Source organism: Hippoglossus hippoglossus, chromosome 24 (genome assembly GCF_009819705.1).
Source record: "Hippoglossus hippoglossus isolate fHipHip1 chromosome 24, fHipHip1.pri, whole genome shotgun sequence".
In the NCBI taxonomy this organism is placed as follows: domain Eukaryota; kingdom Metazoa; phylum Chordata; class Actinopteri; order Pleuronectiformes; family Pleuronectidae; genus Hippoglossus; species Hippoglossus hippoglossus.
Genome location: NC_047174.1, coordinates 12044421 through 12069208, shown reverse-complemented (window position 1 = coordinate 12069208; position 24788 = coordinate 12044421). Strand labels below are relative to the sequence as shown.

Here is a 24788-nt window from a genome sequence, read left to right as displayed (position 1 = left end):
GGAGATAAGACAAAGTAGAAACCAGCTGAATAGAAGACAGTGTGTGTGTCTGTGTGTGTACTTTGTGACACAGTGAGGACACAGGTCTAAGGTTCAACAGTCGTAACATTACTGGAGCCCCAAAGTACACACTCGCAGGATGAAAAGGTATTACCACATTTTCATGTTTTAAATACCTTGAAACCTGCAGTAAACCCTCACACACTACACTCTATATCTCGGTGTGACACATAGTAGACACGCACGCACACGCACACGCACACACACACACACACACACACACACACACAGGCCAGTGTAGCTAATCTTCTTAGTAATCACAAGGTTTGACTGTTGGAACAGAACAAAGTTCACATCGTCAACAACAACTAAGGTGGTCCGTCAACCAATAAGAGAGAGCGACAGAGAGAGAAAACACAAAGAGAAAGATAGAAGAAGAAAGACAGAGAGGTCATAACGAGTTCTTTTCTCTCGGAGGAATTGTTCTTTGGATTATTTCCCTGCGCTCTGCGTCGACACGTCATGTGATTGAACCCGAAACTAAATGTTAGTTTAATAGTTTATGTGACGGCCATCGCCAAAGCGTCACCTTTGACTGCTGCTTCAATCCAAAAGACAATCTAGCATCTAGGAGGACAACTGCTGGGGCGACGATGCAAGTAGCTCACTGAGGACATCCGGCAACCGTCTCCACATATGTTCATTCATATCTGCATTTAAGGGAACCTGGAAACTGTGAGTAGACATTTTGGAATATCTCCATGTACATGTGATCTCTGACACATCAAGGCTGCACTTCTGGTTGCAGATTGTTGTCCAACTTTTCTGCAAATGCAAGTATTTTCTCAGCTTTTGGCCTCGGTGGCTTGTAACCTCACCGATTGTTTTAATCCTGTTATAATGTAATTCTTATTTTGTTTTTACTCTTTTGCTATGTGTAACATTTTTGTTGTTATATTTGTGCCCTAATATTGTTTAATCCTGTTTTAAATTGTTTTAACTTGTGAAACACCTTGTAACTGTTTTTTGAAAAGTGCTATTTAGATGTTTAGAAGTTTTTTGTATAAATATTATTATATACTTATTATTATACTTGCTAGTGTTCAAAATATATACATTTATTGGTGATGCAGTGTGGTGGGCCTTTAAAGATCCAGTGTGTAAGATTTAGGTCAAAGGGATCTATTGGCAGATATTGAATAAAAACAAATCTAACACACACTATCTGTGTCATGAAGTTCTGTGTTTTTTATCGACTGGCTACAGGATCCAGGATGAGCCAATGTGAACACGATAACATGTTTCTTTTGAATTTGTATAAATAAAACAGGCCACCTATGTTCTTGCTGCCATCACAATTAGATTCCCCTGAAGAGTAACAGCCAATCTATTGCAATTAAATTATTTTTCCTTCGTATATTGAAATCACATCAATTATTGAGCATAGTTTAGAACAATGTGAAAAACACTGTGCTTATTAGTAAAACATGAGCTGCAGATACATTTACCCAGTCGACCCTTGACTTAAAAGCCTGGAAATCTCAATCCTTTGGTGGTTCTCAAAGAAATAACGGACATTTGCCCGTATGTGTTTGGTAATATTTTCACAGTATTCTCAAAAGACTTTGTTTTTTAATGAGCTACCTCTTGCTCCATAGCCCCTTTTTACAAAGAGATCCATCTTTACTGCCATTAACACGACCCTTCATTCCACACCGAACCAAACAAGCTTCAATAATACTTTCACAAAGGAATCGCTGAGAAACATCAGTCATTGACTTGAGAATCACTGAATCAATGCTGTTATCTGATCACGTGTCAGGTGTCTCTGTATCACACCCCTCCTGACTTCCTCCTGCTTTCTCCCATGCAGGAGCAGCATGGAGGTGCTGAGCGGCCCCTGGGCTAATCTGGCCCTGCTCCTGCGACAGACCCTCATGCACACAGACAGAGGGACAGGCAGCTTTGTTCCTCTGTGGCTCTTCGGCCTGATGCTGTTCCTGTCCGTCTCTCTGCTGCTGCTGCAGCTGATTATCTATCTCAGCTGGAAACTCAGGCAGGGTACGCAACGTTATTAACTTTTCATGTCCAGCCCATGTCCAGACAACTTGCTATGTTATATTTACTATGCGGCCGTGTAGCTGAGTGGATGCATTGCGGAGGAGTCACTCTGCAGGGCTGCACGCACCATAAATACTAAATACACACACTCAGCCCAACATCCTAACGATTTCTGCATCAAAACATAGCACTTTATAATCTGTACTACAAAGGGGGGGGGACAAGCACAGACAACCAACTGTGTCTCGTCAGCTCATGTTGTTCCCAAATAAAAAGAAATGTCTACGGGCTTTGAAACTAAGGTTCACTCTAAATAATGAAAAACATCCAAAATAGACTAAAAAATAAATAAAAAAAGAAGTTGGCAAAATGATATTTGACGTCTAAGTGTTTGTGTGTGCGAGTGTGACAGTGTGTGTTGGGGAGGGCTACAGCAGCTACTGCATGGAAAACCTGGAAACAAGGATTTGTTTTGCATCTCTCTCTCTGTGTGTCTGTGTGTCTGTCTGTCTGTCTGTCTGTCTCTGTGTGTGTGTGTGTGTGTGTGTGTGTGTGTGTGTGCTCTTGAAGCTCACCCCTTTGCTCTTTACGTTGACATCAAATCCTGAAAAGGTCACGGCTCCCCTTATATCAACTGCTCCCTCTCTCACTGCATATGTGAAAATGAAAATCTCTCTAGACTTTATTTAGCGAAGTTCCCATTCAGGATTAAAAACATAACAATAAATAACATAATATATAACAAATCACAGCCTGGTTTAGTTCATGGTTTGTTCTCAAATCTGTTGTGTGTTCACCTCAAAGGTCTGTTCATGGTGATTATGATTGTGTCACCATCAAGTCCAGTTGGCTCTTTAAATCCAAACTAAACATGTCTGGTGATTTTCATTTTAACTGTTGATACATCCAATTACGAATAGATCCCACTAATAACAAGGGATTATATGTACTATGTCTGAAATAGCTCATTCCCTTTTGCCACAAACCACCATTGTCGTCCAAACACTCCTAAAAACAGACACTGTGGCTGTTCGGTCATTTGTTCCCTCATTACCACAAACACCAGTTTATTTTCAGTCAGTCCCACACACTGACAGAAATAGAAGAAAAGACCAAATGTGCACTAATCAACATCTGAAAGAAATCACCAGCACATGATCCTGTCTGCTGAGAACTACAGTGTTTGACTGTCTTAGTAAATTACTTAACATTGCTTTTGAAGATTTGTGACTCCAGCCAAATTAATGAGCCCGAGGGGGGAGTCTTAAAGTGTGTGTGTGTGGGCATCATCTGCTGTTTCTGAGGCCAATTACAATCAGTTACAGCTAATCTCACACCTGCAGTTCAGTTTGTCAGTGGTAAACTAAACACAAACACACTGTGCATCATAGTAATGCTCCTGACAGCACCTGTCCTCCAGTCATTTAACAACTAGTACACTCGAGCTGAAGATGCATCTTCTGTGGCCGACTGCTGTGTATGTACGAGTGCAACATGCAGCTTCACCACTAGATGTCACTAAATCCTACACACTGCACCTTTAAAACTGTGCAACTTGTTGATGAAGAGATGAAACACACTGTATCACTTCAGGCACTTATATATTTCCATGCTGCCTTTATTCCCACAGCTAGACCACCTGAATAACCCACAGAAAAATAAAATAAAAAACTTTGGTAACATGTGTATGACTGTCACTGAGCTACTCCACATGTGGTTTGTACTTAATGTTTTCTCACTCCTACTCTTTCCTCTTTCTCTCCTCCCCTCAGTTGAGGACGATCAGTCGGGATTTCCGCAGAACAGAAGCGCCCTCCACAGGCAGATGTACAGAACTACAAACCTGAGGAACAGGAGCGCCGGCTCCCACTCTCACACCTGACCGGACAGACTCTTTTAGAGATATGGACCCATCACTACATTTCAGTAATAAAACTGACTGAACTGCCTGGAACAGTATGGACGCTGAAGCTTGTTTGGATGTCAGATGATGTGTGGAAATGTCTTGAAACACTCAGGGAAATCTGTGTTTGAGTAAATGTGTTTAGAATTTTCCATCTCATTTGAACTTGGGAAAACAACTTCATCAGCTATTTTTGTCACACCAAACTCACTGTTCTGGATCGAAAGCTCAAACTTACAAGTTTTAAATCACATTAACCAATGAAAAGAGTGAACGAGGGAGGACCAATGAGAGTATAACAATCCTTTATTCAAACAGTGTTACACGGGGGAGGAGTGGCTGTGTGGGGAGACACAAGACAGTTAAGCTGCTAGATAGAAAAAACCCTACCAGTGATCATTGGTTGTGCTACGAGAGAGCAAGGAGGGAGCGGGTTGCTTTTTCCAAAATTTGTTTCTTTATAAAGTTTTGTTGAAAGTGAGTTTTTTTTAACTTCGTTAAAAATACAAAATGATGCTGGTTTTAACGGACTTTAAATTATCTCATTTGTCCAAACTGTTCAATAAAGCCTGAGATTGAATGTTAAGAATAGAAGCCAATTGTGAAACGTGTGTTTCGTCTGACCACACGGCGCGCTCCATGATGTTGAGATCCCTGACAGTTAAAAAAATCAGCTGGCGTAGAATCATCTGTTTCTTATCCATGAGTTCCATTATGGAGTTGCCGTGGTAACCACTGTCTGATGCAGCCTTTTTTTCTTGCATTAAAATTACTCATGCATTTGTCAGACCTTTCTTTTTTATTTATTGTGTTCATCTCATGAGAAAGCACTAAAAAACATTTTAGAAAAAACAACCTCGCTGCCCCACAGCTCCGGACAGACGAGAGCCCAGACGCCCGAGAAGAGGCTCAGTCTGTGGCTAAAAGCAAAATAAAAAAAAGAACAGGAAATGGTGGCAGAAAATTTGATTTGTAATGGTGCTCCTTCAGTGATCCCAATAAAACACACTGTGACAATCTCATAAATATTCAACAGGGGGGGGGGTTACAACAAATCCCGCCTTTCAACATCTAGATCAGTTTCACAGAAAAAAAGAAAAATGCTGAGAAAAAGCTACGAATGTTTAAACAGTGAAAGCTCACAAAGCTGCCCAGCGTTACACACGTTTATTTCTTCTTCTGCTGCTTTGTCTCTTTGCAAGAGGGCTCCAGATTAAAGGTTTCGCCCTCATGCGGAATGTCATTGAACTGCAAAGCAGAGGTCAGACTGGTGTTTCCCGGCCTAGACCGTCTTCACCGCTCCGCCATCTGGATGAAGTTTGAAAGGTTTTCAAATTGAGAGGTACGTGCTACTTCAAATGTCAATATTTCTTCATTTAAAAGGAGATCCTGATGAATCTAATGTAAAATGCCACTATATCCAGAATGGAGGGGTTCAGAGAAATCTAGGCGGGTCCAGGTGGAATGTTTTTGTAAATCTGTACCACTTCTTTGTTCACAATCGATTAGGTTTTGGCAGAATCCTTTCGCTGCTCACACAAACCCGGGTCGAACTGAACGCAGCAGACCAGGTTTCTCGGTCAAACCCATTTAATGCCACCAATATTTATAACACAGTCACATTTTTGTGGAATTCAGATGAACATGTGGGTGAAAAGGACACAGGAAATGAATAAAACATCATGAGATTCCATTCAGGGGGTTTCAAGAGCACTTCAACCCCTCTGGTGCACTCGTCCCTTTCAGCTGCGTTTTACTGTTGTGCTGTAACTGTTTCCGTGCGTATCTGTTTGTGCACTGGGAGATTCAGAGTGTTGTTTGTGTGGGAGACAAATGTAAGTCTTGAAATTGAAACATGTAAAAAATCACATTACCACAGCAGAATTATTTGGTTGCGGTGAAACAGTTACAACACAGCGAGCACCACGTCGAAAATAATCGTATATATATCTAGACTTGCTGTATGAGCCGAGATAATCTGATAACTACACACTCTCAAACCAATCGACACAGTGGCCTTCTATCTAAACTCGCTCAAAAGGTAAAAACATGAAGATATGCGGATTCGAATTCCAGATCACGTTTTGCAGATTTTGTTGGTACGAAAAAAAAGAAGCTGGGAGTGAAATGAAGTGCAGAGTTAACGAACTGGTAGAAATTTCATTATTCTGGTTTGGGCACAGAAACTGGTTTTCAAGTTGTTCCTGCTGCGTGTCCTCATTTTGGTACCTCTGCTGGCTGTCGCACAAAACTCCTTTTGAATTATTTAAACGCGTGTTAAGCATCGTCCCAAGAATATTAAAACAGCTTTAACTCACTGCAGTGTTCAAATTATTTTTCACTCCCAAGTAGACGATGCGTGGACGCCACCTCTATCTCCCAATTTTCCCTCTGTTCACTGGTCCTCTCTCTCTCCCAATCAAGCGTCAGTTTACTGCTCCCTCGCTCCCCTGCGGCCCAGCAGGAATGGTCAGTGTCGTACAGTGGGCGGGCCCCAGGGAGAGCGTTTAGCTAATTAAAAGCTGGATTTCTGCTCCCATATAATAACCTTCATTTAGTTTTACTGTACAGAAAGTTGCATACACCGGCGTTTCAGTCAGTTCACTTTCGGTTCTAATTTCCTTTCAGTAAAAATTTATTATAAACGTCCAACGACCCAATTAAGATTCATTCACCTGCTGTAAATGTAAAAACGTCTCGATGAAAGTGAACTCACTCAGCCGCTGGTCGACACACAAGGAATGTGGATGAATAAGAACTATACTTACAGAACAAGAGACAGAATAAAAAAGAAAATTACTGGTTGATTGTTTTTTTACTGTGATATTTTACCTAACAGCTCCCTAGTTTCTGTAATTATTAGTAACAAACGGTGATAATGTGACAGTTGATTTCTTTAATCTGACTCTGACCGTGAATGTGTTACAGTGAGTGATACAGTTTGTTTGTGTTATGTTTTGAACAAAAGTTTCAAACCAAGTTGTGTCTCCGTGTTTCTTGCAGTTGTAGTTGTAACTGTAAAATCTTAAGAACGGACTGAGTTACATTTTGTTACTCACCGATTAAAGCCGTGAGGGAGGGAGCTGTAAAATATCAAATAACCTTTTTTTTGGTTTAGGAATGCACCAAAACCACTTTAACTCTGCTGATACAGATTCCAAACACAGAACCTCAGTGTCAATTTACTTTTTAAGAAAATAAAAATTAAGAAAAAGATAAAAAACTGTCTCCATTCGACAGCTTCCTGTTTGTAGAAATAGCTAAAATTTGCTTTGAATCTTACAGCTTCGTTGAAGGTCACTGGTACTGGTGAAATATTCAGTACAATGATACAGTATTTTAGCTGTGTCTCACCAGAACTGGTTATCAGTGCATCCCTAAAAATCCTAGTTTTCGCAATATATGACAGACTCACTATCTTCTCTCTTTTTGTAAAACAAATCAGTTAAAGAAAAAAAACAGGCTCTATTAAAAAATAAAAACACGCTACAAATGTTAATCTAACAAAGTGGTTCGTTTTTGTTCCCCTCGGGAAGAGTGAAGAGATGATTTTTTTTCCTTTTACTTGGTTTTTGGAGTGAGGGATTTAGATGCACCACAGAAATGTTAGAAAAGACTGGTGACTTTCTCTCCATCCGTCTTTCTCTTCCTCGTGTTCTTCAGCTCCTCCTCGTCGGTCAGTCAAGGTCGGTCGTCGTCGTCGGGTGATGAAGGTCGTTCAACGTCAACAGAGGAAAACAGTCATGATGGGCCCTTCAGCTCTGGGAAAATAAAGAGTTGAAGGCAATTAGAGTCTGTGTTGTGACGACCGGCGCACACAAACATGGTCACGGCCTAAATGTAATATCTCCTTCTCTTCCTTGATTTCCTGTTTGATGATTGGCTGATGGGTTTAGCAGCTTCACGTGGGGTAGTTTCCGTTTCTTTAAAAAAAATGCTTTAGCAAATACACCTTTACTGGCACTTACACACTTGAATATCTCTAATATCACCTTCACCATTAATAATAATAATAATAATAATAACAATAATAATCAGCTACTATTATTATTATTACCTGAGTTCAGTCAATCCTCCTCCTCCGCCAGTTCAGTTTCTTTATGAACCACCACTCTGGTAACAGACATGTCAGGATGTTGCTCTTTGGCCTCCTTAATGGCCTGGGCCAGTGCCTGCAGTACCAAGAGGCAGCAACATGGTGGCAGCACCGAGCACAGCAAGCAGTGAGGGGGGAGGTGGAGGGGGGAGAGGAGATGATGGAGTTAAATGAAAAATTAACAAAAAGGAAGCATTACAAAAATAACAAATGCTGGATTCACAATTAGTGGGCGTCATTTTACTTCTGGGGGTTTAACTGGGATGTAAATCGTATGAAGTAAAATGACTTCAGATGGAGCAGTGACATCAAGTGGAAAAAAAAAATCATTCCAACTTGATGAGACGCAAATCTGTTGGTCTTGTGTGAATCCAGTAAATAAGAACAGACATGCAACTTAAAACAGCGGATGAGGGATCATGCAGATCCAAACCTGGGCAAAAATAGATAAAATGTAATACCTTTTCAAATATTTGACATATTCTGATGGTGCTACATGAAACCTGGTACCTCAAACCTCTAGTTGTTCAGGTAACAAGATAAGGTAATCCCACAACGGGGAATAGAGTTTGTGGCATGAGTCAAAGTCTCATTAGTGAAATAAATATAAATCGATCATCACTTTCAAATATCTGAGAGGTGTAGAAATGTGTTTTATCACATCAAGAGACCGATATAACAACGAAGGCCAGAACAGTCTGTACGTATATGGACAATGTGACACTTTGTTTTGAGTGTTCACATTCGTATTAGGGGAACATGGATGACTAGAGGAACTTATCAGAATGTAAACATCCTCAAAAGCTGAAAGTCTGCACTTAGACCTCACGGTCACTGTTTCATATCAAATCCTCACGGAGCGTTGGGCTGCACTAACTCAGCTGTCATCTCCTCCATGTAGCTTTAGCATGTAGCAGTTTTATCACATCAGTAAATATTTGATTTCCTCACAGACAGAATATCAAATTAACCAAAAACAAGCAACAAAATGAGACACCGCAGCGAAAAAAGGTCACGACAGTTTTCTCGACGTATGGATGTGATGAAGGTGAAGAGACTGATGAAGCAGCCAATGAGTTATGACTTGCAGGAATCTCTCTGTTAAGTGGATAGCAAGCAACATGTTCAACATGTCACCAGATGTGCATTTGTTCCCTTCAGTCTAAGCAACCAGACAAGAACCTCTGTAAACCACATTAAAATAGACTGACTGCAGCCATCTTCCTTGTTGCCCTATCACCATTTTATTCTAAGAAAAGAAATCCCACATCGTAGCTGCAGAATCTGGAGGAGCAGCTGATTCCACACCACACCACACACACATCTGGACAGAATACAGGGACCCATAGGCCAAGCTGCTGAAACAGCTGGATGATCAGCTGTGTGACTGAGATCTGACCTGGTCGTGGTCGATGTCGCAGTCGCCAGTGATGACGATGCGTTTCTCAATCCTCGTCTCTGATAGGCCGCCCTTTAACGTCTGGAAGAAAAATGTACCGCAATGCTTTGATATATGACACGATGGATTATTTAGGAACAGTCAAGGCCGACCTGGGTGCAGGTGAGACACAGCTGAGGCTCGAGCATTGATTTAACAGTCCAACAAGTCAGATCAGATTAAACAATTATCGGATGTGAGATCGGATGTGTGCACCACTGCTTAACCAATATAAATGAGGGCACCGAACACAAAGCATGAACACTGTATTAGGGTACCGTTACACAGCATGCACAGTTGCCATGGAGATCTATGATAGAGTATCATAAACATGATTTTAAAGTGAGTAAATGTCTTTGTAGCTGCTATTTGTCTGAACTCTTCCTGCCAGCCACCTAATAAAATGTCAGTGAGCCCAAGTGAGAATATTATCCAGCAGGAAAATGTCAGACGCAAAGCTGAAAATAAATTCCAGAAAAATACAATGATGTCAACTTGGAAAGATGAAACGATTGGAGAGTGTTTAACGATAAGGACCAACACTGGTGTCTATATGCTGTAAACGAAAACACGTGATGTATAATTTATACGCCATGTCCTCCCCCCTGTGAGCTCTACCCCGACACCACCCCTTGTCTGAGTGTTCTGGTCTACAACGATCTGTAATAATTAAATGTCATAATAAAATTTGTCCAACAGAAATGTGTGCGTCTGTAGTTGTGAGTACCTTGGTAATGTGTGTGGTTGTAGTAGTACACAGTGATTCAGAGGTGATAGTCTGAGCAGTCATCAACACTCCGGGCTCACCGTCGCCGTTTCCATCCAACTGATGACAGGGAGACAGAAAAGGAATAATCAGCTGTAGATACACACCAGGAAATCCCTCCTACATCTTTGAGGAATGAATGATGGCGGCATGCACTGTTGCTAGAAAAGAAGCACTTTGGAACAATATCATTATTAAGCTTTAAAATATAATAAGGTCTAAATGATTCACACAAATACAACATGGACTCTGAATGCTAACACAAACACACACACACAAAAATGAGAATAAAAAAAATAAAAGCTCCCTGTGGCTCGTAAGTGTGCACCTGTGCGGCTTCGTAAGTGATGGTCTTGGTTTCCGTATGTACGATGGGCACTTCTTTTGTAGCTATCTCAGTTTTCTGGGCTGCGAACGTGTCTGATATAGTCACCATTTCTGTCTTTACCACAGGTGGCTGGGGAGGGAGGAGAGAGAGACGTGAGGGGGGAGGAGAGAGGGTTAATATATTAGAGCTGAGACAGTTAGGGAAACAAACAAACATGTCTAGGTCTATGAATTTAGCTCGAAATGTGTATTTAATCATCATCAAATTAACTGTAGTTGTCAAATACATTAGAATTCATTGTTTTGAAAGAGAAGAGCCATGTACCAGTGGTACACAGCAGTAGATGTAGATGTAAAAACACAGCATATGCAAGTGAATGCAGCAAACGTCATGCAAGAAATCAAGAGCTCCCAAACTCGCACATTGAAACTCACAATACGACAACGTCTATTTAACGCCACCTAAGAGCAACAGCTACAACAGCAGCACAACTACATTAACACAAATCTTTGGTGTCGACATGCAGCTCGGAGGACGCCACGGCACGAACATGCATGAAACGTGAGCCGGCAACACAAACGACACTCGAGTGGTTGGCAAACAAGCCGGCAATTAAAATGTAAACAACATGCACGAGATGACATTCAAATGGGCGGGTTGGCATTTCCAAAGTGTTTGGCAATGACGATTTCCTACAATGCTGTTGCCGTGGTGACTGCGACAAGCCAATTAAAACGCCAACAGAGATAAGAGAAGCGTCACCGCCAAAGCACACGGAGGACACACACACACACATGCAAATGCAAACACACCAAAAAGGTGAAATACAGCATGCAGAAGAACATTTTACAATCTAAAAGCAACATGCATTTCCCCACTTAGGCCCCATTTACTTCACAACACTAAATTACAATGGAGAGTAGGAGGCGGTCACACGTCACACTGTGCACAGCAGGAGTGGACTAGACATGTTGGTAATGATATGAAAGATGATGATAGTAGTTGACAGAGACTTTAAAATATATGAATGTGGTGAAAATCAAAATAAAGACAAATTAATTATTTAGCGTGTGATATCTTGACACCGACCGTGGTGGTAAATTGTGTGTTTACGATTATCTTTTGTCTGAATTACTGGGATTGGACTGTGACTTCTAAAGAGGTTTCATTGTCACAGGACAAAGATGAGTGCGAGGATGTACATGGGGCTTAAATATTCACACAAGCAGGAAGGAAACCGGCACTGTGGAAAGCAGGAGGGAGGAAAAAGAAGTGGGTGTTTCTACAGTTGGCAGGAGAGGGTCAAGGCCCAGGGAAGCTCCAAAGCCGGCCCAGTGAAGACTTTACCTCAGAGCAACAAATAACCTGTGGCCGGTGTTCTGCTTCAACCAATGAGGCTTGTCCGTTCATTTTGGGCTCGTCATCCACCTCTGGGTGGGTGGCCAACCCGCTCACGGCCTCCTCAGTTGGGGTGAAGCCATTAGGAGCTTCGTCGGGTGTTGTCATCGGATCGTTGGTGCTTTCCTCCGTCTCCCGCTCACCTTCTTTCTCCTCTGCGTTCTTGTTCCCTGCCTCAGACTCCTCTACCGCTCGGCTGGTTTCTTCTGCAGGCTGAAGGACTTCAGCTGGCGGGGAGGAAACTTCTGGAGTATCCTGCTCCGTTGTCTTGTCCTCCTGTTTGTCAACCTGCTCTTCCTCCTCTTCTTCTTCTTCTTTCTCCTCCAGTATTTGTGTATGAGAGATGGACACAGGGACATTTGGGTGGTACTCGGCTTCTTCCTCGCTCTCGCTTTCAGATGAAACACTCTCCTGCTTTGCCGCTTTAGCTTCCTGTGTCACCACTATTTTTTCCTCAACCTTCACTCCCTGATCTCTTGTTTCCTGGTCTGTGGTTGGGACAGCAGGAGAACTGGTTGTAACTGTGACAAATCCCGGTTTGGTTGCTTTGGAAACCTCTTCCACGACAACGGTTTCTTCGATTTCGACTTCGGCCGTCTATACACACACGCACATACACAAGCACGCATGTACACATAGTGCACAATCACACACGCACACAGATTGAGGTGCGCACACATACACAACAAACGCATGGAGACAAAAACAAAAAAACATAACATGATCATTGAACATAAAAAAAATAAGACACCGTAACTCAAAATAAATAAATACCAACGCAAAATCAGAAAGACGATGAAAATGTTCAACTGTGGACAAAAGGACGTGAAAATGCGAGAACATGTAGGAAAACAGATGAAAAGCCAAGGAATGGATGGCTGTAGGAAGAGGATGAGATCTGAAGCTGTAAGTGAAAAATGAATGAAGGCATGAAGAAAACGGTGGATCGATGGACGGCTGGATGGATTAATAGAAGAAAGTTAGGACCACCTTTGCAGGTTCTTTGGTATCAGAGATCGAACTATCAGCTGCGGTGGCTTCCACATCGGACACACTCACCTGCGAGACAGGGGGGGGTTACCATGACAATCATCAATCAAACAGCAGCAGTGACATCTTCAGTGTTAGCAGTTAGTTATAGGACGATGCTTATTGATCAGAGTGTGGGGGAAGGGGTCGACATGGTTATTTATTCTCCCTCTTTGTCTCTCATGCACAATCACGTTCATGTCCATACAGTGTCAGGTTCATTGCAGCAGGCGATAAAGAGCAGATGAGATAAAGAGCAGAAAGGAGAAAAATAAGATGGATTGAAGTGAATTTCCCATCGATGAACAGAAAAACTCATCTTTACTTATATAAAAGCAGTATTGAAGTCAGCAATGTGTTTGATTGGCAAAAAAAACAACATGTCATGCCGTAATAAATTTAGGTCAAAGTCCACACTGTCTTGTGAGCTATTTTTAAAGCTCATGTAAACACATTAAGTTTCCTAATGATGGAAACTGCTGCTTCAATACCTGCTGCTTTTAATTTTTTCCCCTGAAGATGCCGGTGAAGCAAAGATAAGAGCACAGAGCCGATCGTCACATTTACATTCAGTCCACACATTGGCCTTCACTGAACAAACACATGAAAACCATTCACATCTGTGAGTTGTTTTTGAGAAGCATCGTCATGCCCATTCTGCATCCGCGGTTCATTCAGAATGAACGGCCTCTGATACAGAATAACATTTATCTACAGCAGGCATCGTTATAAAGCATCTGTTCAGGCATCCTCGGGTAAAAGAAGCATTGCAGGATGTCAGATTACTTTCAAGGTGATCAATCAACATAAGAAGCAGATAAAAAGTGAAATGATGGACTAATGACTGATTGATCAAAAACTAGTATGTATGGATTAAGAATGAAAGTAAACAGACTCCTAAATGCTCAGCAGCAGCACCTCGGTGGCAGAGAGCGCAGTAGAACGTGTGGTAAGAGCAGCCTCTAGTGTCAGTTCAGGAGTACTGCCGCAGACAGCGTCAGCAGCTGAATAAAAGCCAGTGCATGAGTGTCTACTTAGAAGTACAGAAGCTATCTCCTCTTCAAGGCTCTACAGCAAAATACAAACAGACACATACACACAGAGGGAAACAAACAAAGAAAAGTAGAAGACACAAGAACACATCGTGTGAAACACACATACAGACGAGCTTCAGCACAGATAAAAGAAAGCGCAGCCGTGCACATCTTATGACTACACTAAGGGAATGAAGTAAGATCTGTTTAGGAGAGCGAAGTGGAGACTCAGCAAAATACACAGGAGAATAAAAACGATATATATGCTTGAAAAACTACAACATAATATGAACCCAGCTGAAAATGGAAGAACAGTAGGTGATAGTAGCAGTTAGGATGGTTGTACTAGGAGAACTCCCACAGAAGATTAAGTCAGTGGTTCTCAACCTTTACGAGTCCCGACCCTCCAATATAATCAGGCTAATGCACCCCCCACCCATGTCCCGTCACTCACTGTTGTCAGCGCCGTGGACGTGTTGGGTCATTGGTGGCACCACACAAGGCTTAGCTGCGTTTCTCTGCACTGCCCCCCCCCCTAATTCTCAACTTTATGATTAGATTGTGCTTAACTTGCTGGTTGCTCACAGTGTCAGAGGCATCAGAGGAAAGTTTCTCTGTGATGCTTGAAGCCAATTTCACAGAATTAAAGTCTTTTTTTTTTTATATATATATATAAATGTTATTTCCCAACAACCATCTGGCGACCCCCAGAAATGATCTTGTGACCCCAATGGGGTATTGGGACCCTGAGGTTGAGAACCACTGCATTATGAATTATGATCAACAGGTCATGGAAACCACCGAGGCAAAAGCAACAAATGAAAACACCCTCTTAAGACTAAGAAACCTTTCACCGCCAAAATATGACAACATAGATTATGAATCACTGCAATCCACTGCAAAATGTCATTTAACCTGAAACAAGCTCAGCAGGGAAGATGCTGTGTAACTCAAGTTGCCGAGACATGAAGATTCAGGCGGACATACCACTTGTTGCTGTTGAACACGTATTGTTGTGGCGGGGGAGGAGGTGAGACGTTTCTCCCACTGGTTGAGCTGAGGAGGAGAGGGAGGTGGCGCCTCCATAAAGGAGCGTTTTAGCTGGCTAATGCTAGCTTGATGTTTCAGAACCTCGTCTTGGGCCTTATCATGGTCCTGATGGGTGGGGGGAGGAATAAGGGGGGAGGTGGGGTAAGGGAGATGAGGAGGGGGGTAGAGAGGGAGTGAGATGAGTACAGTTGAATGAGGGAGTGGTGGGGGTGAGGATGGGATAGAAATGAGAGATGTGGGGCAGAGATGGGGAGGGAAAGAAGGTAGGAACAGGTGGTAGATGAAGGAAAAAGAGAAGAAAAGAGTGATGAGTAAGAAATGAGTAGAAAAAAGAGGGTTGAAAGTATGGATGGGAGCATGAAATAAGAGAAAAGAGAGAAAGAAATGGTAAAAGGAATAAGGAAATGATGGATGTGGGGAGGGAGGGAGAGAAAACAGAGGGAAGGAGAGAGGGAGAAGTGGGGGGGGAAAACTTTGGTTCAACAGGACACAGGAACATTAGTCTGTCAATCACAAGGGAAACAAGAAAGATGCCCTGTCTCAATGCAACCTTGAATAAACTCTTAAATTAGACCGTTAACATGTATTGTGTTGAATTGTGTGTGTTTATGTATAAACAGGCTGCAGTGAAGCAGGGCGTCGCCATCTTGTTGAGGTGCTTTTCCTTCAGTAGGTCAGAACATGGGGTTGATAGTGGTGAACACCTGCTCTCTCTCTCTGACTGTTGTCTTTATCCATTTTTCTCATTTGCCTCATAAACTGTATATAAAGATGGACAACGTTTCAGCTCCCCAAAAGTGAAGCCATGGTATCTTGATTGCCCCCTGGTGGCTGGCTGCAGTATAGGTCATAAACCCTGCTTCCTCCATGTTAGAGGATGGGATTTGGACCAAAATAGAAGTCAAAATACAAATTCCTAATTTTTAATAATGAGTTTCTGTCATTTTAGGTTCCTATCACACTGATGTTTGGTAAGAACCTATTCCTCTAAATAGATGAACTGAAACCCCATATTAATAAGAATTTTCCTATTTTACTCTTGAAATGCTCTCTTTAATAAAATATACTGGGTTTAGTCCTCTAACCTCAGTGAGTACTACAGAGTACTACATGCCATGTAGGCTACTGTCCTACGAATACCACCTGGCAAAGCATCACTATCAGTCCCATGTAGCACACAATTATATTTTGTTGTTGTTGTTTTAGTGAGTTATCAAACCACATCACACAATGCTAGCAGCCAATCACCAGAAAAGAGGAACAGAGCTCCTCATACATGTTAGGGAGGCCGGATTAGTCAGGTTAGATGCCGCTGCCTGGAAATAATCAAACTCTTTGAAACCAGTCAAGGATTGGAAACACATCGAGATCAAACTGTCACAAAACAGCATTCGACATGCAAAAAGCATGCATAAAAGTCACGTTCACACACACACCTCTGACCCTATTCACAAAGCAGCCACTGTGAACACTAAGGCAGGGAAATATCCTGGAGGAGCTATAGTCTATCCTTTACTGTTGTGTAACAAGATACACAACAAATATGTGATTTGAATTACATAGACTCAATGCAGAAAACATCTTAGTGTCCTTGTGTAAGGGTTAAGTGCTCCTGTCCCTCAGGAAACTTTGGTTATATACATAACCTCCAGTTAACGTTCCTGATCAAATCAATTAAAATTGAATCTGCATTATTTGTATGTTTAGCGATATAAACACAGAACTCCACAACAAGCTAAAAACCATGTCTGACATATTAAGACCTTGTAAAGTTGGTAAAGCTAACATTCTAAAAAAAACTTTGTTCAACAAAGTTAAATCCAACATTCATTATCCCCCTTGCACTTTTTTCTATTTTTATAGAAATTTCCCACTATGATTGATTTAGTGCTGGGTGGTTTGCATACAGTGTGTATGCCTTGTTAAAATCTCAGTTATTTTAAACATTGATTAGTGGAGCTTTACGTAACTTAGGATTTATATATTATAACATTTCCGTTTAATTTTCTAGCCCACCTGTGCAGAATGGCTGCCACGTGAATGTGAATTGATCAAAACACATTTTTTTTAAAATAACAAATGACAAGAACAATTTCAAATAGCTGGATTTGAGTGTAGACCTGATGGACAAACATCCACACGCATAAACCCACACATGCATGCACACAGAGCTTGAGAGTGCGAGAGGGCAGCAGTCTTGTACAGAGGAAGTTGTAGTTCTGATGGCGTCAGAGTACACAGAGACATGTATTTCTTATTTTCAGCCATCAGACGACGCCAGTACCAACCTCCAACATTAAATTACTGTGCCTCACATAAATATTGTCCCCATGCACTCTCAATGGACTCTAGAAAGGCAGACATACAGCAAAAAATGAAATGGAGAAAATTAATTTTAAAATGGTAATAAAGTTTATAACTGCTTTTAAACTGTACAGATTTAAAAAGCAAAAGTTATAATAAATTAATTAAATTAATTCTAAATAATTTCATAAACAAAAGTTTAAATATCTACATATAAAAAGGCAGACATGTGGTGACCAGGCTGGAGGTACAAACACAAATGATAAACATTTTGGTTTTCTGATGGTAATAAAATGGGATTAGCACTCACACTCATGTTAAGAATTCAAAGCATTCAAAACACAAACATTAACACAAACCCCAAAGTGCTTGCAGTGAACACAGTTATACATTTCAAGCAGAACCACAGAAACAGACCAGAAAATAAACTCAATCTGTGAAACCAGAAGCTGCAGCGGTTGCAACCGAAAGTGCAGATTTTAGGTGAAAGTGCCCGTTCAGAATCAGTTTTTATTCTCAGACCCAATCTGAAATCCACATGTAAAAAAAAAAGGCTTATAACTTAACAGTCTTACATTTTTAAATGTTTAAATGTTGTTTTAATGCAAACATATTCCAGATTGGGTCTTTAGTAAGTGAGAAATTGAAAAACTGACTCAATGTCTTCGCATTAGGGCAACTTCACCCCGTAAGAGTGAACCACACCAACAGACCAACCAACACAGGCAGAGCAAATGATTGACAGACCAAATACACAATCAAATAACCAATAGCAATGTATGAACCTGGGAGAGGGTAACCTCATCGGCTCCAAGTGACTGTCGGTGGGTTAAAGTCAGGGAGAGAGTAAGGACAGGTTAGGTTTACTACACGTGTGGGCTCCACTATTCACAACCATCTTTACACTCGTATCTTTTATTACCGTTACATTATTTTTTGAGGAATTTGAAAAGCATGCTGGGAGAAGACAGGCCCTACCGACCTGGGCAGATGTGGCTTCAACATCACCAGGGCTTAAGTCCACCTCCTTAACCTTCAATGTGGTAGCCATGGAGATGGTAGTCATGACAAAATGGATATAGGGGCCCACAGAAAGAAAGAAATGTGAAATGGATAATGGAAACGTTCTTCCCCCAGCAACCTCGGCGTTAGGGACGCCTGCTGGTCATGTGGCCTTAGCACCAAACCAACAAACCCATTAAACATGTCAGGAGCACTGGAGGGTCTGTAACAGGAGACAGCTACTGACTGCTGTTGTACAATATTTAAAAAGATAGTTTTAAAGTCCGTTTTAAAGTATATTCTTATCCTAGGATACAAATTTAGAACATATTCAAAACCAGGTAACATTCACTGTATGCAATTGCAAAGTAAAATGCTACGACAGCTCCTGTGCAGTTTTTTAGGACACCAAGGATACATTTTAGTCAAAGATCATGGAGCCATCTTCTCGGAGTTAAGTGCGACGATATTTTTTGTCAAAGACCAGCTTTTGTTTTAAGAGACTTCTACTTAGTAACTCTGACAATTAGAAAAATATGCCTGTATTCTTTTGACATGTGTCTGCCACATAAATGCCACTATACATTTACTTAAAACAAAGCAAACAGGGGTTGAGGAGAGAGCCCTGAACCGCGGGGATTAGAGTGTAACACTGTTTATTCAATATGCTTCACGGGGGTTAGGGTATTTATCTGTATGTACAGTTGCAACATCTAATCTACAACTAATCTTTTCTCTACACGACAAAGGCCAAAATGCAGCAACTGATTTCTTTTGTGTTAAAATGAGCATTTTACCAGTTAATACCATCACGTTACGTCATTTGATGAGCGCAACATTAATCTGCAGCACAGAGGCAGGATACCTTATAAGCATGACAACTATTAATGACTCTTTTTAAAATATGATACTGGAATCTGCTCTTAAAATATCTTCTACACAACACTGCATGTTATTGTATTTTGCCTTTGTAACTTAAATATTAAATCTTTCCCATTCACAGTCTCTGCATGATATTTACATCCCTTGATATACTTTTCTTATATAGCTATATTAACAACATAATCATAGTTTCTCTATTTCATTATTGATCATCTTATATTAACTCTTAATCTTGCTTATTCTATTCTATACTCTTCATTATAAACACCACAGTGGGGCTGGGAGGGCGGAGGGGTGAGAAAAATAAATAAAAGTCAGGTAAAAGACGTGTTGGTGACAGATTTAAAGTTAAGACATTCAAACATAGAGGAGAAGGGGAGAGGGTTGGTGGGATATCAGGTTGTATGAGTGGGCGTGTTTATGCAGCAGGATCGCACATCTCTTGTGTCCAGGTGGCACTTGTGTGAGCGTGGTGCCTGATGCGAGGAGGCGTGTTCATCTGCGTCAGAGGAGACGCCTGCCTGCCGAAACCAGAGCTTAACTGGTCGTCAGTCTGATCGTTCGACCGTTCGGTGACAAACCTGGGCAAAACAGCCTTCCGCTGACTGGAGACCATGTTCTCTAGGTAACAGAGGGTCAGGCCGAGGGGCGCGGCTAAGATCAGGGCCAAGACCAACGACTGGCTCGCTGTCAGCATCACAACCAAGAGGAAGACGACTAACAGGCAAGGGAGGAACAGAGGGGACGGGTTTAAAAGGTAGCGATGTACCGATGCTGTTAGTTTAGAGCGATAGAAGGCGGTCAGGAGGGAGAAAAGGTAGGAGGTGAAGGACAGAGAAGAGAGGGAGGATAAGGAAGAGACAGTTAGAGGACAAGGGAGAGAAGACACTGAGGGCAAACGCAGCTGTGTTGGGTACAAAGGACAAGCCGGCACCAAACTAATGAACTTAGCAGGGAATTGACGGGTAAAAAGGGTCATGAAATGATTACTTTTTGTTGCCATACTGTCAAGAATTTGGTGTAATCGGGACGTCGTTATTCGGGGGAGACTAAGGGTAAAAATCTTTAGTTTCTCTGCAGACTGGTACATTAGCTTAGACACAGACAGGGTCAAAAATCGCAGTTTCTTTAGTAATCCTGAAAATAGCTTTGTGGGATGAAACATGTTTACATTCTTTCTCGACATGGAGAGAAAACACAAGATGAACGAAACATATTTCACCACCCCTCTCAGAGAGAACCACATTCGCCAATTTGATGTTGCTCTGGTTTCAGCCTGGCAGCTCTCCTCAACTCCTGAAACCTCAGAAGTGCATGTTTGCGAGTTGGTGAGTGGGCTAAAGGCTTGAGGGTTTTGTGCAAGGTGTTTAGGATCAGCCAATTGCTGTTCGGACACGATGGAAGCGCAAGACGGAGGGGCCATGGGTGTGTGTGAGGCGGCCGTGTCGTCGATATGGTCCTCGTCTTCCGAGATGTCTGACAGGCCGTTGTCGAGCTCAGAGATGGAGTCGAGGGATGGGGGCATGGAGGAGAGTGAGGATGATGAGGAGAAGGAGAGAGGAAACATGAAGATTGACTGATGGAGGAAGAAGAAGGAGGAAAAGGAGGGGAAGAAGGATTCAACGAGACAGTGGAAGAGACAAAAAACAGCCAGGAGACATGGGAACAGATCAGAGAGACCCGTGCACACACACCCACGAAGTGAAGCAAGCAGCAGCGAAGTGAAATACGTTAAAAAGAAAACATCCGATGTTCCATTTTCATGAAATGGTGGCAAAAATGACGGCATGCAAGAGGGGAGTGAAAAAAAGCAAAAATAAAATGTGTGAAGGAAAAAAGAGAGAGGGGAAGAGACATAACATTAGTCAGTGCACAGCACAACACAGTAGGTTAAAAGTGAACACAGCATAGTGCAGAGTACAGTTGTGTGCAGAAACGGTGTCAACAGGGGGCCGGCACTAAAGGAAGGTTCAGATAGAGATCCACAGTGCACAGGTGCTGGGGTGTGAGCGAGGGTGGGGAGGGGGAAAGGGAAGGTAGGGGGTGAAACAGGAGGCATGCATCGCAAACTGCTGTAATCCACATTATAGTCCTGTGCTGGGCACAGACTGGATTAGTTTAGGACTGGACACAGATCCCCAGTACAGGACTTGTGAGTAGATCTAGAGGTTTGCAGCCTCAGGGTTGTGATGAATTTCTACCTTAGCTGCTGTAGTAAAAACCGAAGCTTTAAATACTAAGATATGTTCTCTGTCAGTCTAGTTGGTCTGTGTTCCCGCTCCCGTTCATGTATGTATTCACATATTAAAAAGACAAAAGCTGAGGGGGGCTAGGTATTCCACCTAATAGAGGAGAATCGTGAGAAAACAGAAATGACCAAAGCACATGACTCTCATTGTCCACACCCTCAGATCAGAGGGCATCACTGTATCACATAAAAGAACTTTGATACAAGTTCTTCATCGAAATAAATACAGTCTCTCTCTGACACAAAAAGACATGAGTAGAACCTGTGGGAAAATGTGAAGTCACTATAATGACAACAAATAGACAAACAAAAAGACTTGATACACAACTTTTTTTCTGGTCATGTGGTCCTGAACACGCAAATATTTACCCACACGTTTTATCCACCCTTTATGTACGCACACACACACACACACACACACACACATTTGCACACACACGCCCACACACCTTTGAATCAGAGTGGAGCTCCAGGTGCGGCTCACGTCCGTTCTCAGCTGTGTCCCTGCCAGCCTCAGTTATGCTGATCATTGGTGCTGAAGGAAAAATAAATACACAAACAACATGTATTAATAAACACCGCAAATGTTGCCTGATTCTTGCAAACACAGCTCTGATCTGTGGCCACTTCAATGTGTGGTGGTTGGTTATTCATCATTGGCATAAAACCTTTCATATGCATGGGGGTCAGAGTCAGCTGTCAATTTAATCCCAATACAAGGGCAAATAGCAGTGACCACCGAAGTTTGGATTGAGGTAATTTCCCAGATTTTATTCCTTAACAATGATGATGCCTTGTAATGGAGTAAAGTGTCCAGCAGGGGGCAATGTAAAATAGTGGAATAAATCATCAGATTACAGAGGAAACAGAAGCACACAGCTGCATGAGGTGGGATGTTACACGAATCCGGAAAACCACAAAAGAACTAAAAGACAATAAAATATGTGTTTGATATTATGAAAACACCGATTTTGAGCACTATGAAATATATAAAGTATAATGATTCTGTAGAAATATTGACAGAATTAGTCCCAGGTATTTTGACCGCACATGAGATCACTTCACAGTTTGGAGTCATTGTGTACTGGAGTCGAATTTTGTGATCCGTGCTTTTCTCCCCCATGTTTTTCATCATGAAATGTGTGTGTGTGTGTCACAGAATGCACTGCTGTGTATCTACATGATGTATTTCTTTCATTACAGGGGCCTCTTTCTTTGACAAACACATGACATTCTCTCTTTTCATTTCTTTCTTTCTCCTTCTGTCTCGCTCAGTGTGACAGGAAACATATGCTGCAGCTATTTCCTGTATCTGGTCAGACTGAGCATTTTGCACACACACACGCACACAATCCCTCCATCCATGACCCTGCTTCCACTTGCCCATCATTCCTTCCATTCCTCTTTCCGTCCCTCTGTCCATTCATTAAATATTGTTCAGAGTGAAGCTGGTGGAATGCAGTGTCTTGAGTGTTGTGCGAGTCTGTGTTACCTCCGTCCAGACTGCGGCTGATGCGTTTCGATGAGGTGCGTTCAAAGTTGGGTGCGGGTCGGTCTATGAGGGAGCTGGCCACGCGGGTCTGGGCCTGGGTGCGTCCGCTGTAGCGGAACTTGGAGCCCAGAGTCAAGAAGCGGGCCTTGGTAGGAGGCTCTGGTGCGTTTAACCTACAGGGACAAGAAACAGATGGAGGAAGGAAAACAGAGATGAGGGAATACACTAGAGGTGAATACATTTGAAAACTTATTCAGTGATTTACTTTGCAATAAAACTAAATCGCTGCAGTTATGTATCCATGTGGAAGAGAAACAAAATATTTCCAGACAACGCATCCTGCAACAGGATATTAAAGATTATTCCTCTCGCTCTTCCAAACACGCAAACGGAGCACACACTACAAACACAGCACTGATTTCATTTTTGTGCATTATTGTGTATGTTTTGCTCCAAAGCATCAGACTTCTTTCGATACCACAAACACAAGACTGTAAATCTCTGAAATCCATGTCCATATACAATACACGTGCACTTCATAGTGTGTGTGTGGTTGCCCTTCTACCTGAAGAAACTGTGATTCTCAACGCAGACTTTCCACAGCTTTTTGGCAGATCGATGGTTCTGGAGTTTGAATCCCACCGTGCTCTCAAACTGCTCCGTCTATCGAAGACAAAAATGAGAAGTCAGAATCAAGATATTTTAACCACCACAGGAAGAAAATCACATTTCTACCAGTAGCATTTCAAAACTGAAAAAAATAAATAATACATTAGACATCATGCCCCGTCTCCTGCATGTTTTACACAGGCGCCACTCCTCCTGTATTCAAATAGCACTTTTCGAGCCTTGATGACCACTCAAAGGGCTTTACAGTACAGTTTCAGTATCTTGCCCAAGGACACTCTGGCATTCGGAATGGGGAAGACTGGGATCGAAACCACCGACCTTCTGGTTAGAGGTTGACCGCTCCAACCCCTGAGCCACAGCATGTGTATGTGTCTGGTTACACACCTCTCCTGGTCTGATCTTGATGTAGAAGTTGTTCCTCTTGTATGAAATCTTCAGTATTTTGGGCCAAGCGAAACGATTTATCCGAAGTCTGTCTTTGTAAACCAGGAGTCCGTTGGCACACACACCAAGCATGATGTCCACACCCTCAGAATCCTGAAAAAAACACACAGATAAAATGTACTTTAAAGTTATTTTATTATCAAATTCTTGATTAGTCTCTTAATCAGATCACACCGTACATCAATTGATTTCTAAAGTAGTCTGCTTAAAGTCAACAAACGCAATTGCACCACACACACACACACACACACACACACACACACACACACACACACACACACACACACACACACACACACACACACACACACACACACACACACACACACACACACACACACACACACACACACACACACAAGCTCACTTTCAAAGCTTTTAAGTCCAAAGCCATCTGGTAATGGTAAGGGGGGTATTGATTATAGTGGTGAATGAACAGAGGAAAAATCTGTTGGACTAATGGTGGAGGCAATATGTTGATAATGGACTGTTTTACTGGGACATACACACATGTCACATGGCCTCGCCATGCTATTAGCTGCTCATCGATCTCTGTCCTGGAGCTTTCACTACAGACACATTTCAGCACTCAGACTGGGACACACTGACAGGCTGCATGTAGTAGTAAACTGTTTTCCATTTGCTTTCTGTTGTTTCAGTGAATAAACAATGACTCTTCAGTG

General features: G+C 42.0%; 1 protein-coding gene and 1 long non-coding RNA gene across 15 annotated transcripts in view; one reads left to right on the top strand and one right to left on the bottom strand.

Moving 5' to 3' along the window:
- Window positions 1-424: 424 nt before the first annotated feature.
- LOC117758909 lies at window positions 425-4742 on the top strand. Its single transcript, XR_004613377.1, has 3 exons — window positions 425-735; window positions 1874-2061; window positions 3834-4742. It is a non-coding gene; the product is annotated as an uncharacterized LOC117758909 (long non-coding RNA).
- Window positions 4743-4902: 160 nt separating this feature from the next.
- Window positions 4903-24788, bottom strand: part of epb41l2 (erythrocyte membrane protein band 4.1 like 2) — a 50426-nt gene continuing 30540 nt past the window's right edge. For 3 of the 14 annotated variants that reach the window (XM_034580831.1, XM_034580832.1, XM_034580833.1), the window contains exons 11-24: window positions 24046-24198; window positions 23597-23694; window positions 23032-23204; window positions 21989-22074; window positions 18390-18440; window positions 18193-18225; window positions 15041-15208; window positions 12981-13049; window positions 11940-12587; window positions 10593-10721; window positions 10226-10324; window positions 9460-9540; window positions 8022-8136; window positions 4903-7725 (exon numbers count right to left, since the gene is read on the bottom strand). In XM_034580831.1, coding sequence (XP_034436722.1) covers window positions 8032-8136; window positions 9460-9540; window positions 10226-10324; window positions 10593-10721; window positions 11940-12587; window positions 12981-13049; window positions 15041-15208; window positions 18193-18225; window positions 18390-18440; window positions 21989-22074; window positions 23032-23204; window positions 23597-23694; window positions 24046-24198 — 1893 coding nt within the window. In that variant the 3' untranslated portion in view covers window positions 4903-7725; window positions 8022-8031. Of the gene's footprint in view, window positions 7726-8021; window positions 8137-9459; window positions 9541-10225; window positions 10325-10592; window positions 10722-11939; window positions 12588-12980; window positions 13050-15040; window positions 15209-17391; window positions 17452-18192; window positions 18226-18389; window positions 18441-19320; window positions 20868-21988; window positions 22075-23031; window positions 23205-23596; window positions 23695-24045; window positions 24199-24788 lie in introns of those variants that run through there. The other 11 variants (XM_034580838.1, XM_034580836.1, XM_034580835.1 and 8 more) reach the window with 11 other exon arrangements.